Raw genomic sequence first — 18,563 nt, 5'->3', positions numbered from 1 at the left:
CGTTTCTCCGCAGAATGCCGAATAATGTCTGGTTGGTGCTTCCACTTCAAAAAAGTTATGATTGTGGTGTAGTGGGTACGTTGCTAGCTTACTTGTATTAGTGGACACAAGAGAGGTTATAACGGGCTCTAGAAATGCCGCTCTTCTAGCTTTCGCTGTGACTGTGCTGCGCTTTCCGCGCAGGCCTGGCATTTTTTGCAAACTGAACTCCCTCCGCCATTCTTCCCGTGTCCCATGACTGCGGCCCGCTAGCGAGGTGCGTTTGAGACACCTGCAGAACATAAGAACAGAAAGACTGTTTGAACATTTGAACACTGAAATCTAATCGAGCACGAATCATATTCTAGCGGCTACTTTATTTCTCTAAGGAATTTCTTCCAGTGCATATTCTTCATAATAAAAAAAAGGTAGACATTTCAATGATTCGACTCGGACTGGGCGAATACAGTGTTTCTGTTAAAACAGTAGTAACGTTAGCCGACGTTAGACAACGTTAAACAACGTTACCAATCACAGAGCCACACATGTCGCCGACGTTATTAGGCAGTGCTGGCGGTATGCAACTAAATGTGGTAGTTCAATTTGGTTATAAGGTATATCATCGAGGCATCATCATACCCCGTTACACTAAGCGGGTAGCAAATAGCTTAAAGACAGCATCATAAATAATCCGGGTGGATCATGACACCGTTCATCTTATTGCAGAACTACGAGTCCTCTTTCTTACTCCGTACATCAAGGCGGGCCAGATCGACTTGGCCAGGAAACTGAGCCGAGTGAAGCTGTTCGAAAGACCTAATCGGGGCGGAACTCACTCCGGCTACATCACCATCGACAGCTGGAAAAAAGCAACTCTTCTTTCTCCATATTCGCGCCCTGGTAGGTATTACGCTCGGGTAACACACGTTTATCTATCTATCTATCTATCTATCTATCTATCTATCTATCTATCTATCTATCTATCTATCTATCTATCTATCTATCTATCTATCTATCTATCTATCTATCTATCTATCTATCTATCTATCTATCTATCTATCTAGCTATCTATCTATCTCTATCTATCTATCTATCTATCTATCTATCTATCTATCTATCTATCTATCTTCTATCTATCTCTCTATCTATCTATCTATCTATCTATCCATCCATCCATCCATCCATCCATCCACCATCCATCCATCCATCCTCCATCCTCCTGTCTTCCTTCCTTCCCTTTTTTACTTCAGTATCGCAAGCTCTCTTCATTACAATCATGCTTAAATACGCAACATCGGTACGATCCATTGCCAATGCTAATAGGAGTTCTAAAATAATACATATGTATACATGCCCGAAACAGTGCTTTAAAAAGAGAACAGTGCACAAGGGTTAAACTTCAATAAGAGGGAAAATAAGCTGTGAAAAAAAAAAGAAAAATCACACAATCTCCCGCTAAAGGGGACCATGAGGCGATGCGAAGCAGCGTTTCGGCATGTCGAGCCCGCGGGAGTGGAGAGAGAAAGGGGAGATGGGAATGGGAGAGGAGGAGCGGAGAGGGGAAGGGGAGAGGAGGTGTGGGGAGAGGGTTTGCGCATGCGCAGTAGGGGTGGTAACGCCGCACACCAGCAACACCGGATTGAACTCCGCCATAACATTTTTCGCATCTGATAACTGTAAATGAGTGCAGCGTAACACGTACAATGTAAAGGTTATGTTTTACATGCAATACAGCGTGCGCATTTGCTTTAATTCTATGCAATCCGCAGCAGTTACGAATATATTCGTACTCGAAGAACACACAGGCCAGTTTCGTGTCGCAGCCATTTCGTAGTTCTCTCATGTGTATTGCAAAGAAAATCATAGGATAATAGTATAACAATAACCGCAAAAGAAGGAGTATGGTTCTGGCATAAAATGCTTGCCGGTAACTACGACAGGAAACTCCGTAGTAGGGCAAAGATGATAAAGTCGCGCGGCCTATTATTCATTCGTCTAAAACGACTCGAAGACGAAAGCCATCTACTTCTTCTTTTCAATCTTCTTTTTTCTTCTCTGTCGATTTATTGATCCTCCGCGATCGCTGCCATTACAAGATTTCTACACCTCACGTGGTTTCGCATTGCCTCCGGGATCGGCCCACCTTTGACAAAGCGACGGCGTCGTGCGATGACGTCATGATGTCGCTTCACGTTATGGAACGTCACAGGTTGCCACAAAATTTGGCAATCTGTGACGACATCATCACGCCATCTCTGATCACGTGACTCGCTGCACCGTTCGTGTTGACGTCGACGGTCAGTTTTCGCGTTTCATGAGGCAGCTAAGGCTTTCACCTTAACAAACGGGACGTTTATTACTTCACCAGTGCTAACTAAAGATGCCTGCGCATTACAATTGCTGCTCACATATTAGCTTACGTGCTGAAAGCATACAAGTCCAGAAATGTCCGCCATGTCGTCTGCTCATTAAGGCGAAAGCCTAGGTGCCTCATAAAACGTGAATGGCCGGCGTCCCGCGTCGGCGTCCCAAGTAGGCGGCACACGAGTGATGCAAAAAATCATGACGCGATGACGTCACCATATCACGTCATCATCACGTCATAGATCGTCATAAGTTGTGACGTCATCATGACGTCATTGCTTGGTGAAAGGTCCCGGAGGCAGTGCAAAACAAGGTGAGATGCAGAAAGCTTAGAATACCTCCGATCCTGGAGGCATTGCAAAACCACGTTAGCGGCAGAAAGCTTTCAGAGGGGGGGGGGGGGATTTAAAAGAACATGACCTTCGCCTTCTAGTCGATTAAGGAGGATGCGTAAGGGACTCCGTGAGTTTTTCGGGTACTCAGAAACTTCTGGTTAACCTCCCTGTCTTTCACTTAACCTTTCGCTCGCTCTCTCTCAAAAGCCAAAATCACTTTCTTACTACAAATTACAGAAAAACCCGGATGCCTACCCGCTTCTACTTTGGCTCCAAGGTGGTCCTGGACTGTCGTCCCTGTTCGCGAGTTCCTCGAGATCGGACCCTTGGGCATCGACGACCAAGGGCGTCTTTCCAGAGCGAGCTCCCTCCAGAGGCACGTGAACGTCGTGTATCTCGATCAGCCGGTGGGAGCCGGCTACAGCTTCACCAAGGGTCTGCTCGGATACGCCAAGGACCTGAACGACGTGTCCAGCGGCGTGCTCACGTTCCTCGACCAGTTCATCACCATGTTTCCCGAGTACGCGAATCGGACGTTCTACGTCGGGGGCGAGTCTTACGGAGGTAAGATCACTTATGCTTATTCAACGCGCCGTCTTATCACATTAAGGGGAGATTGGAGAGGAAACGTCAAGTCGGTTTTGACTAATCGGGATTGCTTTCAGAACTGTTTGTACAGCGAAATTAATTATACGGCAACTTCAAGAGAGTTCCCGGCGTCGCCCTCGCCGTGATGTTCCGCGAAAAGGTCAAGAGCGATGAGACTTCGCACGCTGCATATGCGAAGCAAGGTTCGTTAGAATGCGCCGAAGAACGATAGTTTGATGCGCGCTGTCTTATGCAGCTCCGGAAAAGAGCAGGTGGAAAGGGGAGGTGAGTTCGTGGCAGCGCTAAAGAGGAAAGTGTGCGTGAGGCGTCTGTGTAGAAGAGGGGGGGGGGGTCGTGTTTTAACGCTGAAGTATTATTGCGTTATAACTATAGGACTTTCAGCTCAGAAAAATCGTCTGCTGAGTCGCTCTGAAGCCGACAGTCGGCGGCACGCGCACAGATGTGAAGTGGGAGCTTGACGCGGCAGCGGTGATATGGCATCGTCATCACCATCATCAGCCTGACTGCGCCCACTGCAGGGCAAAAGGCCTCCCCCATGTTTCTCCAGTTACACCAGTCTTGCGCTTGCTGCGACCACGTTATACCCGCGAACTTCTTAATCTCATCTGCCCACCTAGCTGTCTGTGTCTCCCTCGCGCGTTGGCCTTCTCTTGGAATGGGGTGGAGCACATTCGGCAGGCATTTTCAAGTCATACATGGTAGTTTACCACTATCCCTCAAGAGGAAGGCAGATAACAGCCGCATCTTGACAGCACTTACCTACGAAGCAGAAACCTGGAGGCTTACAAAGAGGGTTAAACTTAAATTGAGAACGACGCAGCGAGCACTGGAAGGAAAAGTAATAGGTGTAACCTTAAGGGACAACAAGAGAGTAGAGCGGGTCCGGGAACAGATGGGTGTTAAGGACACCTTAGTCGAAACCAAGAAGAAGAAATGGACATGGGCAGGGCATGTAGCACGTAGGCATGATAACCGCTGGTCACTAAGGGTGATATGGCGTTTGTAAATAAATAAGTCTTCTAATTGAGATTCAGGTCAGTGTGAGTTCAGGTCAGACGCCTGATTCATTAAACCACGTGGACCGTCTCTATTCTCTTATATTGCCTTACACCTTTTTCCAGTGGCGTTAAACCGTACACCCTTATGGGCAGAGAGAGACGAAGTTATTGTGGAGAGGAAATTTAAAGCGCTGTTTTCTTTTACACTTCAGGGAGCCCGTGTCAGCACCTGCGTTTTAGGCTGCAGGAAGTTGCGACTTCTCCTTTTCCTAGCAATAATCATCCTCCCCTCCCCCAAGTAAAACAAGCAAATAAACGTAAATAAAGACGTGGATTTGAATTTTCGGGCACCCACTACAGTAGCCCTATAGCCTAGACATCACGTCGAATGCGCCTCATGGTTAGAGTCGCCTCCAATTTTTATAGTCTAGATTTGTTCGGCCTCTCCGGTGCCCATGCACTGCCTTCCCTTCCGCGTAATTTACGTAATACTAACGCTTTTCTCTCGTTTTCGCCACAAAAATGTCACTAACGTTTTAAGACTACAAATTCCATCAAGTATGCTATATATGTACTTATTTTCTATTTTGTTTCGTAGCTAGGTTCGCCGTCGGCGTTTCCCACGCCATCCACGTGGGGAAGGAACCGCGCGTCCCGCTGCACCTCCGAGGCGTCATCCTCGGCGCCGGTTTCCTGGGGCGCCTCATGAAGGTGGCCGACTCGTCGGCGTTCCTCTACGAGATGTCGCTCGTCACCAAGAAGGGCCGCAAAAGCCTCGCCGAGAGCTTCGCCGACATGAGACGCAAGGTGAGGACGCTGATTGGCAAGCTGGCCGCTCTGCTGCGACTCCGCAAGACCATCTTCACGTCCGAGAAGAAGCCCACCCTGTTCCAGAAGCTCACGGGCTTCAACAACCAGGCCAGCGCCCTCTACTCCGAGAGGCCCACGAACATGGTCCAATACGAGAAGTACGTGCAGTCTGATGCGTTCAAGCGAGCCGTGCACATCGGCCGGGACGTCGAGTTTATGAAGGACGAGGGCAAGGTGGCGACGAGCCTGAAGAACGACTACCTGACCGACATCAGGTACACGCTTACGTCACCTTTGGTTGCTCGGAGAAAACTTTTAACTGCTGAGCTGTTTCACCCTTTCGTTCTGCGTGCGGCTTTCGCAAAAACTCGGCGGGTATGCGCGACTGAAAGCGGATACGTGCCAAGCAGCTCCTAGCATAGCCATCGATGCCCAGTGATAGCCAATCGATAACCAATGAATAGCTAGTCGATAATCGATCAATAACCAATAAATTCTAGAAAATGCTGGGATGTGCTTAGCATATCCCAAATGCATGACCAAAGCCCAGATATGGGCAATCGATAACAACTCAGTAGCTAATCGATAATGGATGAATAACCAATAAATTCTAGAAAATGCTTGGTCGTGCTCACCACAGCTATGTATAGTATAGTATAGCGAGGGGTGGGAAAGGGAAGTGATGGTGAGGAGGAGGGCAACGCCACCAGCTCCGCTGGTTCCTTAGTCTTTGTACCACTAGTGCGTATTTTTTTAACAGTTCTCGTCTGCAGAAAATCAATCACCTGACTGCTTTTTGTATAGCTTGACAGAGCGTTAAGCCCTTAGCGTTTCTTCGGCAGACTCGCTCTTCTTGCAGTTGCTCACTAATCGCAGTGTATGTCACGGCAAGACAGTCGCTATGGTCTTCACTACGAGGTTACGAGCCGGTGGCACGGCAACGTCGAGCTATACGAAAGCAGCGAGTCTATATCCTTCAATACTCCGCGGAGGTCTCGTTTCTTTCAGCTGGCGTGTAATTTGTCTGCGATGTTTTCACATACACGTATGTGCTGTTTGGTGAGTTTTATGTGCGTAACGATCATTATTTTCATTGGAAGGTGTCTAAGTAAGTCGTCTGATGCACTCACGTTACCGACCACTTCTGGCCCCTCACGCGCGCACGCGCTACGGCGCAGATACTCACTTGAAGAAGGCCTGAATAAAGTTTGTTTCGACCAATGTATAAATATATGCAATTGAAAGTACATACCGAAAAACAAAGTTCACACACGTTTTGTTTACCCAGCATACTAAACACTTGCGAAAGTTCAAGGAAGCGCCCCCCCCCCCCTTCTACCCTACGCTGAAATCGTCGCTGAGCCTCTATAACCTTTACAGCAACTTTTCAGATACGAAGTGTTTTCTTAGGCCGAGTGGCAGCGCTACGTTTAACTTGGTACAAGTGGAGCGTAAGTTACCAGACGAGATCTCTGTAGGAACATGGCGGACGTTTAAAGCCGCTGCACTCGGTTCCCGCACATCAAGTACGGGTTACCTGAAGTAGCACCGTTAAAAAAGCTCCAATTACTGCATTACTACAAATTTCGCTTCAGGAAGAACTAATGACGCAAATTTTGCACGGCTCCTTGTGACACTGCCATTCACTCTTGTCCAATACCCGTGCCACATGGGCACAAGAAATGACATTCATTAGTTGAGGCATTAAGTTTCTGAATGAATTTTTTTTTCGGCCGAGCTGCCGCACGTATAAATGTAATGGCATTTGACCTAAGGATGTCGATCACAACGACTTTCGAAGTGAGCAACCTCAGCGCAATAGTAAAACATGAACATGCATTTTAGCAAATCTAATCTGTGTTCAAGGCTAGTCGAATGTAGAAGTAAGCACACCATGGAGCCATTAGCTCGAGTTTGTTGCTCTGTTTTACAGCATTGCAGCTAACCACAGCAACTTCGGCTATTGTATGTTGGATAAGACGAGATTTGTTAACAGTCATGTGTGAAATATCTTTGACACAACAGACCCTATTCAAAATGTTTTGTGTGTACTGCTGTGAACAAGCTTTGGCGTCGAGAGTACGCATTTGTCAGTCGAATGAGTTCTAGCGAAGGAATTAGGTGACGAATGGCCTTAAGGCGAATGTCATTTGATTGGCACCGCGCAAATAGCATTAAACCTTAAGGCATTAGGAAATTAATGCCATTTTCTGTGCCCGTGCTCATTTTTCACAAAATAATGTTTCTGTTTCCTTCCATTAGCCACGAGATAGAGGACCTGCTCCAATCGTACAAGGTTCTCTTCTACACGGGTCAGATGGACACGCTCTTCCCGTCGCGGAACCTCCAGGAGTACTTCCGGTCCCTCGACTGGACCGGCGCCGAGGAGTTTCGGAAGGCGGAGCCGAAGCACTGGAAGGCGTATCCCACGTCTCGTTCCGTATCAGGTCTCGTGATCAGGGTGCGGAACATGACCGACGTGGTGCTCTTCCGAGCGGGACACTACACGGCCGTTGATGAACCAGACGCGGCCAACAAGATGATGTTGAACTTCATCGAGGACAACGCGAAGGAATGGGGCATTCCTGATCACGCGGAAACGAGCGAAAAACGTGGGTGAACCACAGAGGGCTAGACACTTGTTTTATATCACGGTGCATTTATGACGTCCACCTAAGCGCTTTAGGGACCCCTAAACCACCTCCGATTTTTTTAACATTTCAAGTAAGCATTCGACTGCTGACCCCAAGGTCGCGCGATCGAATCCCGGCGGCTGCGGCCGCATTTCGATTGAGGCGAAATGTTAGAGACCCATTTACTTGGACTTAGGTGCACGTGAAAGATCCCCAACTGGTCGAAATTTCCATAGCCCCCCACTACGGCGTCCCTTATAATCATATCGTGGTTTTGGGACGTAAACTTCAACACATATTATTATCATTATTATTATTCAAGTAAACACGCGCGTCGAGTTCAGAATTCCGTCACGATCAACAATGCCAAACCCAACAGCGCTACGAGCCGCGGGCACGCCACAAAATCCAAGAAACAATCCCATGCTCCTCTCCGGGCCTTTCGGTATCCCCAGTGTTGATAGTGACGTCACTAGTCGCATCTGGTCATGTCAGCAACAACAAAAAAACTGTTTACTCGCAGGTACGCGCTCGCTGCTCTCCTCCTCGAACGGAGAGGAGGAACACTCGGCCAGGAGGAGAGGCGATCCGACGAACCCGTATACAGAAGGAAAAAGTGAAACGAGCCAGGGCCGCCTTTGTATTATCAAACGCGTGTAACTCCGCCATTACGGTACCGTTTAGAAAAATTCTCGCGGCTACGTGTTCGTTGCAAACTCACGCACAACTGCAACACCACAACTAAATTTCGAGCTTTTGGTGGTTTAGAGGTCATTTGACGCAATTCTGTCTATAGCGAAAGACAGTGAAACGTAATTCCGCGTCTGTGTATGTTTCTTCACAGGGACTACTGCTTACGTCGAGAGCCAGAACTGCTAATACGCCGAATTGTAGCGACAATTATACCGCTTCATTATCTCTGTGTCTATACGGTCGTGTCAAATGCAAAACGTCTCGAGTGTCACGAAGGGTGCGACAGCGAGAATAAACGAAGAAGATTTGCTATTCGCAACTATGCGTTGTGGTGAATGCTGGACAGATTGCCGCGTTGCATGTGTCGCACACAAATGTCGCGACGTGCGAACAAAAACAACGGCGGCAATAAAATGATATGCCAGATGGGAAGCACTGGTTGGTTTTAGTCGCTATTAATTCTGGAGAATTTGTTCTACGTACGGTACGGATTCGAAATACAGGTGCTCGGGCATGTTCATGCTACGAGGTTAGTATGGAATTAAAGTAAGCGTACAGTGCTGAGCGCGAAAGTGGCTTGCGTTTCTCATTGTACGCGATGTCAGCGCACATTTATTTGTATGTAGGCATAAGTTAACCAACTATATATATATATATATATATATATATATATATAAACGCAGATGCGCCTTCATAAAAACAACTGTTTGTTTTGTCGACATTTCCACGGGAGACCCGTCTTCTTCAACACATAACAATATTTACAGCGTGTGTGTGTCGTCTTATAGCATGTTGAGAGTAGAGGGAAAAGGACGGAAAGGAAGGGAAAGAGGAACGTAACAAGGAAGGAAGAGAAAAATGAAGGAACAGGATGTAGACGGTCAGTAAGAATGATCCTGCTTAACGCGAACCTTGTGTTATAGTTTAGGAAGCGATGCCATATTTTGACAATAATGCAGCCTCGGCGCCCCCTCCTTCCCCTAAACGGACAATCTGATGACCCCGCGCGTGTAGCATTGCACCTTCCGGTGTGAGGCCAAAGGCGGCATTTTGACGTCCTTCCTTGACGTTTACCGTGTTAAAGGAATTGGTGGGGTGGGGACTTAGTGCTTTCAGCGCATGTTTTTACGCGTCGGCGTGGGTGTGAGATCTGAAGAGGCCGGTAGTGTTGCCGCTTCGTCAATATTCATTAAGTCAGTATTCATGAAGAAGACGGGGCTCCCGTCGAAACGTCGACAAAATAAACATTTGTTTTTTATGAAAGCGCATGCGCATCTACGTTTACACTTATAACGTTGCGGCAACCGAAGTTACTCTGCCACATCGTTTAAGCCTTATATATATATATATATATATATATATATATATATATATATATATATATATATATATATATATATATATATATATGTGCAAAAGCCACTCAACAACAGGGAGAAACACGGGAAGCAGCGATTTTTTAACAGATCATCATTTTAGAAGATGTGTGTATGCCAGACACACAGCAACCAAATGTGCGTGTAGACTGCAGTCTGCTCCAAGCTCGCAAGCTTCGCGAACCGTCAATATGCGCATATTGTAGAGAAAGAATGCGAACACAACAGAGACGTTAGACGACCAGTTCAACCATTCCCAAGCTTATCCTTAACTACAACTCGCCCTTCAGTGAAAGTTTTCAGTACAAGCAAGTTCATATGGCTCATCTTTACATTATTCTTCAGACCAGTAGCGTACTAAGAAATGTTTTTTCTGAGGTTTCAACCAGCATTTATGTACGTTCGTGTATTTTTCGTGTGCGTCTGCATAATATACATGCAAAATTGAAAAATTTAGGGGGGTGGCTGATTGGACCCCCCCCCATCCTCACCTATGAATACGCCAATGTTTCAGACACAAGATTTTATAGACGATTTCACGTAAGACACTTGGGTGCCACCACCTTGGACTGTTAAGTGAATGTTTTCTCAATTTTGTATATCCCCACGTGACTTATAATAAGGTTATGAAACGGCGAATGCGCCAATCCGACCATTTTGATGCGTACGCGTCTACCGTAGCACTCTTCGTTCTAAAACCCAATATGGCTGCACCGAAACCCCTCCGTAAAATAGTCTATAGCGTGCGAAAGCTGAAGGCAGTAAAAAGCGCTTGGTAACGGTGCCCCAACGAAAGTAAGTAAGATATCTGCCTATAAAACCAGACTATATACGAAATTGCTCAGCATCAGCGTCGAATACCGTCCCTCCATGAGCCGCTTCTCATTTTACCGTTTTCTCGCATTGCACCGATAGCGAACGTCACCACCCACGCGCTGATAAGTTCTCGCTATCGTCTCAAGTAACCGCCAGCCACGACAGAAGATGCACTGACGAAAACTCAAACGCGTACGCTACACACTAAGGCCAAACTAGAGAGAAAATGCTTGTGTCTCTCGATTGTCAAGGGTACGAACTTCTACAACAAAAGGTGATGTCAGGACATATCCTGGTTATTTGCGATCCTAAATTAGTGAGCCCAACCGAGGGCCACAACGTCGCCATGTCCAGCTTACGACATGCCCGCAAATGTAAGAACTCACAGCGTAGATGCAGATTTAAAAATTCTGTCTCACACCCACCCTTGGGGATTGGCCAAGAATCGGGTAACTTATATAAAATATTTAAAATGTAGAAAAGAAAATAATTTGTCCTTTCGTTTAATAAGAAGATTTTTTATCAGAATTATTTTTTTGAACATAAAAAAGGGGGGTCGAGTAGATCCTTAGTGAATAAGAATTGATTTAATTATAGAAAAGAAAAAATAATCGAGCCTACCTTAGTTGACTATGAAGTTTTGGATGCATGGTTATTCTGTAAATCTCATTGACTCTGCTACGAAGACTTGAACGGCTTCTCATATACTTTCCCGTCGCTGTACCCAAGGGCCAGTGCACCTGGGGACAGTAAATTTGAAAGTGTTAGATCTAATCCGTTGATGCGTAACAGTGTTTCTAGAGATCGCTCGCTTTCTTCTTCTTATTCTTCTTCTTAAGTCGATGATACAGCTTTGCGACGAGACGAATTGACAGACGTTTAATATACGCAACGCCGAAACTGAAACTGGAGACACTTCTAGTTAGACCCTAAGCGGTAAACAAATATTCTGCATCGTTAAGTCCTCAAAGTTAGCCACCTAGGCGGGGCCATTGGCCCGCCCCAACAACTCGCGGGACTCACTATTAATAAAGTTGTTTCATTCCTCCCTACTCGCGTGTGAATGCAAGCTCTTAAATGAAGAAATGAAGGAGGATGTGACGGTTCATCTGAACGGCTGCGGCCATAACATATGGAAAATGAACAAGCCACTTTTTGCTGACGAGACGACCAACTCAGCTTACGACACGCTGCATGATTTATTAACTGCGCAGTTCCTATAGCGGGCACAGGAAACCATAGCCGTATTGTGACGATGGGCACTGACGCCGTTGCGTATAGACGTGCAAACTGCATAATGCTTCCTCGGGAGCTTATATAGGGTGCTGTAAAGGCGATAAGAACGAATCTAAGCCTCCTGTTTGTGATTCGCGATAAAGCGCTCCTTGCAGCAGTCCGAAGGCTGAATAAATCGCGTTTGCCGTGTTCACTCACCTATAAGCACATAGTTTCTCCCCAAAGTGACAAATAACAATCTTACGCAAAATTTAACACAACAGATGGAACCTTCGCCACAAGAAGCTTTCGCGACAGGTTTCGTTACATTATATGCGAAGAGAAACATCCTGGGTACCATCTGATTTCGTTTGTAAATGCGTGGAAAAAAAAAGAAAATGTGCCCGTTCTCTTCTCCCGTCAACAGCTTTTCTCTTTTTTTTTGTAATTTCGCTTTGCGGCAACGCTCATTTCCTCGCAAAGCATCTCTTCTTCTAATATTGTAAAGCTAGATAATACGAACGAGAAATGTCTAGCTGTGTGAAATTGATGCCCGAAAGTCCTCCCCGTCAGCTTCTAGTATTAATCGTCTAGTAATAATACTTCCGCAATCAAAGTTATGGCTTACTAACCAGCTGGCATGCTTCCTTCCGAACTGACGTAGCACGTGCTGGTTAGAACCGGCTGCCAGTCACTCTAGAGAACTTTGCAGCGCACCAACTTGCAACGACACCTGCGCGGAACGTAAAAGTACACGTACAGCGACAGAAGAGCCGCAATGGTAATAATTGTTAAGGTTTTACGCCCCAAAACCACTATGATTATGAGGGACGCCGTCGTAGAGGGCTCCGGAAATTTCGACCACCTGGGGTTCTTTAACGTGCACCTAAATCTAAGTACACGGGCCTCAAGCATTTTCGCCTCCATCGAAAAAGGGGCCGCCGCGGCAGGGATTCGATCCCGCGACCTTCGGGTCTGCGGTCGAGCACCGTAACCACTTGAGCACCGTGGCGGATAACATCAATGGTAAAGGTCAGTTAACTCGTCCACAGAGTGATTGAAAGAAAAGCTACAGTACGCTAAGGATAGCACAGGCGAAAGTGCACGCTCTCACGAAACACTCCTTAGACAGTTTTAGAATAGGGTTCGTATAGCGTTAGCGTTTGTTGGGTACGACAGGCTATTTTCGTATTAACGTGGGTACCCAAGGGGATAACGTATGGCGCTTGCTCAGTGGCGACAAACGCTAACGCAAACCGTTGCGTACCCTATTCTAAAACTGCCTATTATGTTCCGTTTACGTTTGTAGTCGACTGCGCTGTCCCCCACTCTCTCAAGCTTTCCGCACTTCCCCCGGTTTTACACTTTCCACGTTTCACCAAGCAACGATGTCATCTGAAGACGCCATTAGATGACGTCACAACAAGAAACCATCAAATGACGTCATCAGTTGGGCACGTGATTTTTTTCGTATCATTCGTGTCCACGCCGACACCGATCGCCTGATTTTTTACTCATGAAAGATTTTAGGCTCTTGCCTTAATAACCTGTCTCACAGCAGTAACTACGACGTCGCAGTAAGTATACGCTCGGCCCGCGTCTGAGAACCTATAAAAGAATAACAGTAAACGCAGAAAGGCAACCTTTCAGTGCTTCAATCTTGACGGCATAGTTACACGCCTAACATGTTCAGAAAACTTTTTTTGAAAGCAGCACGCTATTTTCATACTGCGCATACACCGATTCCTTCATGTGTGAGTCTGTAATCGAGGTCGGTCTAAGTCTGAGTAAATGCGGTAGTTTTCACCACGAACGGATGTTATATGCGCTGCCGCAAGGCGGGCGAAAGCCCAGTTAATCCGCAAGAAAAACACTGCCCTTTTCTGAGCAATCCTTTATCCCTTGCATTGCCTCTCCGCGTCTGTTTTTTTTTTTTTTTTCTAGACGAGGGCATAATTCCGACAACATGACATTAGTCCGTCAATATCGTGTAAGACTTTTACCATCCCTTATTAAGCCATCAAGTAGTCATGCTGTTATTCTAGGCTTAATATTGAGCGGTGTTATGATCCACATAAGAGCAACAATACGCGACCACATCCCAGATTCCAATGTTCACCAATTTCTTCAAATGTGTATATATTCAGATTTTTATCTCTTATCTAGCAACAAGATATTTCATAGAAAAGGCTGGCACTTGTAGATGACATCGCCTACTTGTCGCCACATTTCAAACAAAATTAAGTGACAAAATGTGCCGAGAACCACTAAATAAGAAAGCATGAATACATAGTTATGCACAGTAGTTCAGGAAGCCATAGAACGTAGAGAAAAAGGCACACAATACATACATGTACATTTACTAAAAATAATAAAATAACATGGTACTACCTGCGAACGCAGACATAAGTCCACAGTTCTTGGGACTGTCGCAGGAATAAACCAAGTACACACACATATCTACTTCACGAACATATAAAAGCTTATGCTTGTACGACAAGCACATCACCTGTGGCATCATGAATATTTTATTCGAGAAGGCTGAAATTCGACATAAAGCTAAAAATGTTTCGTGTGTTTGAATACAACTTTCAAAAGTAACAAACACTTTTATCTTCAAACCACTGCAAGGTATAGTACTTCGAGTAATCAAGATCATGAGTTGCACTGTTCCTCTGGTGTGTTTTGAAAATTCTGTTAACTTACACACGATATACGCTTCCATTTTTCGGAGCTACCGCTACGTCGATTGCGAGGCCGGCAGGCGGGATGTAGAGCTGCCGAGACAGTGCTTACATTACACGTGAATGACGCTTAAAAACAGGTGTCTGAGGCTCCAACTCGCAGTCGCTATGTATTACCGCTTCCCGCTGGCCAGCTGCGAAATACGTTAACCCCCGATGACTTCAGCAGAGTGAACAACTTGTGTGATGAGTGCGGCCGTAGCGAGACCTGACGTCGTCGGGTGCACGGAAAGAGAGGAACCGTGAGTTGAAGGTGAATTCCAGGCTATGCTATCACTGCGCTGCTCAGCAGGCCTATACAGTACCGCGGAATACGGAACACTATTCAAAAAAAGCGCTCGTAGAGCGCTTTTCGTAGGCCATTTCGAAATATGCCAGTGCTCCCACATGTGAGGTATCGTGGTGAAACACAGCAAACGGAGTGGTATTCCGTGTTCCATGGTACGGTATAGGCCCCGTTCTCAAGAACGCGGGTTCGATTCCCGGCCTTGGCGGCCGCACTTCGATGGAGCGAACTGAAAAAGAAAATAGAAAAAAAGTCCGTGTACTTAGATTTAGGTTCCCGTTAGTCAAAATAATTTGGAGTCTCTCACTACAGCCTGCCTCATATCGCGGTTTTAGTATACGTAAAACACCGCATTAAGAAAATCCACACTACCGTGTTTTCCACGAGCCAAAAATAAACGAGAAACCGAGTCCCTTGATTGGGTATAGCGAATAGGTTTCCTTCGGAAAGATCCCAGTTTCGACATAGCCGAAAAGCCCTAGTGACGCGATCTTGCGGCGTCCTGCCGTAAAACGTCGTTGGCGTATTCGCTCTTTGAACGCAGTCTATGAAAATGTGAGTCACGTTGCATGTTTTCATTGAACCCTGTTAACGGCAGTTGCGTGAAACGTCTCGCTGCTTAAAAAGAAAATAAACTATGGCGTTTTGAGCGCCAGAAGCGCGACTTCATTCTGAAATAAGTCACATAGTGGAGGACTCCGCATCGATACAGACCACATGAATTTTTGGAATGTGCTATCACGGTACAAGGGCGTATTTACATTTCATCCCTATAAAAATAAAGCCGAAGCGGCCGGCATGTTATCTCGCGACGTTGTTTTCAGCAATACAACGATATCCGCTGCCGTTAGCGGGTTGTCAATTTAAATTCGACGTTATGTAGCAATAATAATTTACATGATGTAATGTCAAGAACGTATATATAGCATGTATTTATGCGTATCGAAGAACTTCATGCAGAAGAGAAGCCTTATGTTTCGATATTTATTTACTCCAGTGGAACAGCTCAGAATTAAACACTGAACGTGTTTCATTCCAGTTAACATATTTTATCGTTTCTTATTCTTGCAGGTGAGCATGCAGAGAGGAAGTTTCATGTTTGCGCCCTGCATTCTAACTATACGTAATCCTTCGCATGGACCCAATTGCTTTACCTACGACACAATGCTCGACTGGAAAGAGCACAATTAAACATGCGTCCACGTATCAAGGCTTACGCGTGCACATGTATATACGTGGGGACCGAATGGACACCGCGTAAGCACACGCCGAATTTCTTCGGGACGGAAAATTCCCGGTACGTGTCATCTCCCACGAGTGCCACAAAACGGTTGCTTCACTGAGGACGCCGTAGTAAAGGGCATATTGGCAGCGTACAACGGATGAAACGACGAACACAAAAACAGAGGGACAACACAAGCGCTGAACTTCAACCAGTTGAAGTGCAGCGCTTGTGTTGTCCTTTTCTTTTTGTGTTCTTCATTTCATCCGGTGTGCGCTGCCATATGCCGAAGTGATCAACCAACTAGCCCGAGTACATTGTAAGTAGAAAAGGGATCAGGGCAATTTCGACTACCTGGGGGACGGGGGGGGGGGGGGCTTTTTGAAAATAAATAGTACACGGGCCCCTAGCATATCGCGCCTTCATCGAAATGCGACCGCCGTGGCCGGGATCGAACGCGTGACCTTCGGGTCAGCAACTGAGCGCCGTAACTAATGAGCCCCCACGGCGGCCGTACCATCAAACGTCTGCATTGTCAAAAGAAGCAGCGCAAACAACGGAGAGGAAACGGGAGGAACAATGAACACTGGACGAAGAATGTTCCACTTCGTTTACGTCCCAAAACCACGATATGATTATGAGGGAGGTCGTAGTGGAGGGATCCGGAAATTTCGACCACCTGGGGTTCTCTAAGGTGCGCCTAAATTAAAGTACACAGGCCTCTGGCATATTCGCATCCATCTAAAGTGCGGCCGCTGCGGCCGAGATTCGATCCCGCGACCTTCGGGTCAGCAGTCGAGAGCCATAACAACTAGACCACCACGGCGGGTGCTTTCTTCCACTTCGCATCCGTTATTTTGCGATGTTTCTTTTCATAATGCAAGCGTATCAATGGGTCCGTTCTTTTGCACTGTTTCTTTTAAATGCGAGCGCACCAACTCGCCCAACGTTTCCTCCTTTCGCAAGCAAACGTCCACGTTTCAACTTGGGAGTGTCGGTTACGCCACTAGTACCTCATTATCAGCGCTTGTACTCGGCGAAAATTCACGCGTCTCTCTCGAATCGCGGGCCCATTAGCATGGCCTTCACGTAAATATAGCGTATCGGAGGACACCTCGTATAACGTTAACGTGGGAACAAAAGCGAACACTCCGTTTGGCTCGTTCACGTGCATCGATTACGCAGTCTCACTTCGTACAAGGAACGCGACGTAACTTACGAGGAAGCCCGTCTGCGACGGCCGTTATCACGCCCATGCACAGTGCCTATTGCACGCTACTGTACGTATCCTCCCATTGGGGTAAACATTTTTCCTCAAGCCCGTCCTATAGCTCTGCCGGCGCCTTACGTGAAACGCTGCCCGTCTGTGTCAACAGCCGTATACGCTTGCTTCTATACGGAGATTGCCCGTGTGTTTTGTCGCTCGCGCAGCAGAAAAAAATCCACGGAGTGAATTGCTCCCTTCAAAGGTAGGGAACCTTCTCCAAGTGCAGTAGCTCCACCATAACAGCACCATAGAGTTTGACGTTGTTTTGATTATTTTTCCTTTCGTTCGCCGCTCTTTCTCGTCTATGGTGCCCCTGTGGAGTAGCAGTATATGCCTGATAAGAGACAGACACGTCTACTGTAAAAAAAAAAAAAATGTAATCTACTATCGTGCACGCAAGGGCGGAGTGGGGGGTTATATGATACAACACAACATAAGACCGCTTTTACTGAGTTATTACCATATATTATACTGACTTTACACGGTACTTCACATGAACGACTCAAGGCGTAAAGAAAATTCCGAAGCTCGCGCATGCGTGTATGGACACCTTGCCTTCAATGCGCTCACGCAGCTCGCTTGTGGTCTAAAGCAGAATCGTGTGCCTTGTCACGAAGTGAAGTGCACCATTCTATTCGGTCGGGGCCACCAGCACGAGTAAAGGTGAGTAATGTTATTTCATTGAAATTTTATAATTCTGCGACGTTTGCATTGTTGCACATCAAGAAGTTGCAAATATTTTTACAGGTTTGTGCGTTATAGATGCCGACCACATTCCGGTTGAATTTGCTTATTTTTTCTTTTCCACGAATTGGCCATTCGCGCTATAATTCTTTCAGTTCTAGTGCGCTACGGTTTAACAAGAGATTCCGCATCTGCAATAGGAGGCTTTTGCGAGAGTACACTGCTGTCCAATTCATCTAATCAAAGCTTAAAGGTTTACTTCGTCATATCGTGAACATTTTACGATAAATGGCTGCGCACACCGAGTTGGGACACGTACACGAAACAGGACGACACAAGCGCTGAACTTCAACATAACGCCATTCGCCAGTGTATATCCTACACATCGTAACTGCTCACTAGTGTCTAAACGATATCGCAGTTCCAACTACCTTATTGTTGAGCACTTGCAAGCTCGAAAAGTGACGAGCGAAAGAAAGAAAAAAAATCCAACCAGTTTCACACCATGAAAACTGTAGAAACTGCGGAGCAG

At 46.3% G+C, this 18,563-nt stretch overlaps 1 protein-coding gene across 1 annotated transcript; it reads left to right on the top strand.

Moving 5' to 3' along the window:
• The first annotated feature begins 24 nt into the window (after positions 1–24).
• Positions 25–7,735, top strand: LOC119406398 (probable serine carboxypeptidase CPVL). The gene is made up of 5 exons (XM_037673141.2): positions 25–31; positions 706–879; positions 2,916–3,242; positions 4,884–5,370; positions 7,358–7,735. Exons 1-5 carry the CDS (start codon positions 25–27, stop codon positions 7,713–7,715), a joined length of 1,353 nt encoding a protein of 450 aa, XP_037529069.1. The 3' UTR covers positions 7,716–7,735.
• Positions 7,736–18,563: the final 10,828 nt, after the last annotated feature.

This window comes from Rhipicephalus sanguineus, chromosome 10, assembly GCF_013339695.2.
Source record: "Rhipicephalus sanguineus isolate Rsan-2018 chromosome 10, BIME_Rsan_1.4, whole genome shotgun sequence".
Classification (NCBI taxonomy): domain Eukaryota; kingdom Metazoa; phylum Arthropoda; class Arachnida; order Ixodida; family Ixodidae; genus Rhipicephalus; species Rhipicephalus sanguineus.
This window is presented reverse-complemented; position numbering and strand designations above follow the sequence as displayed.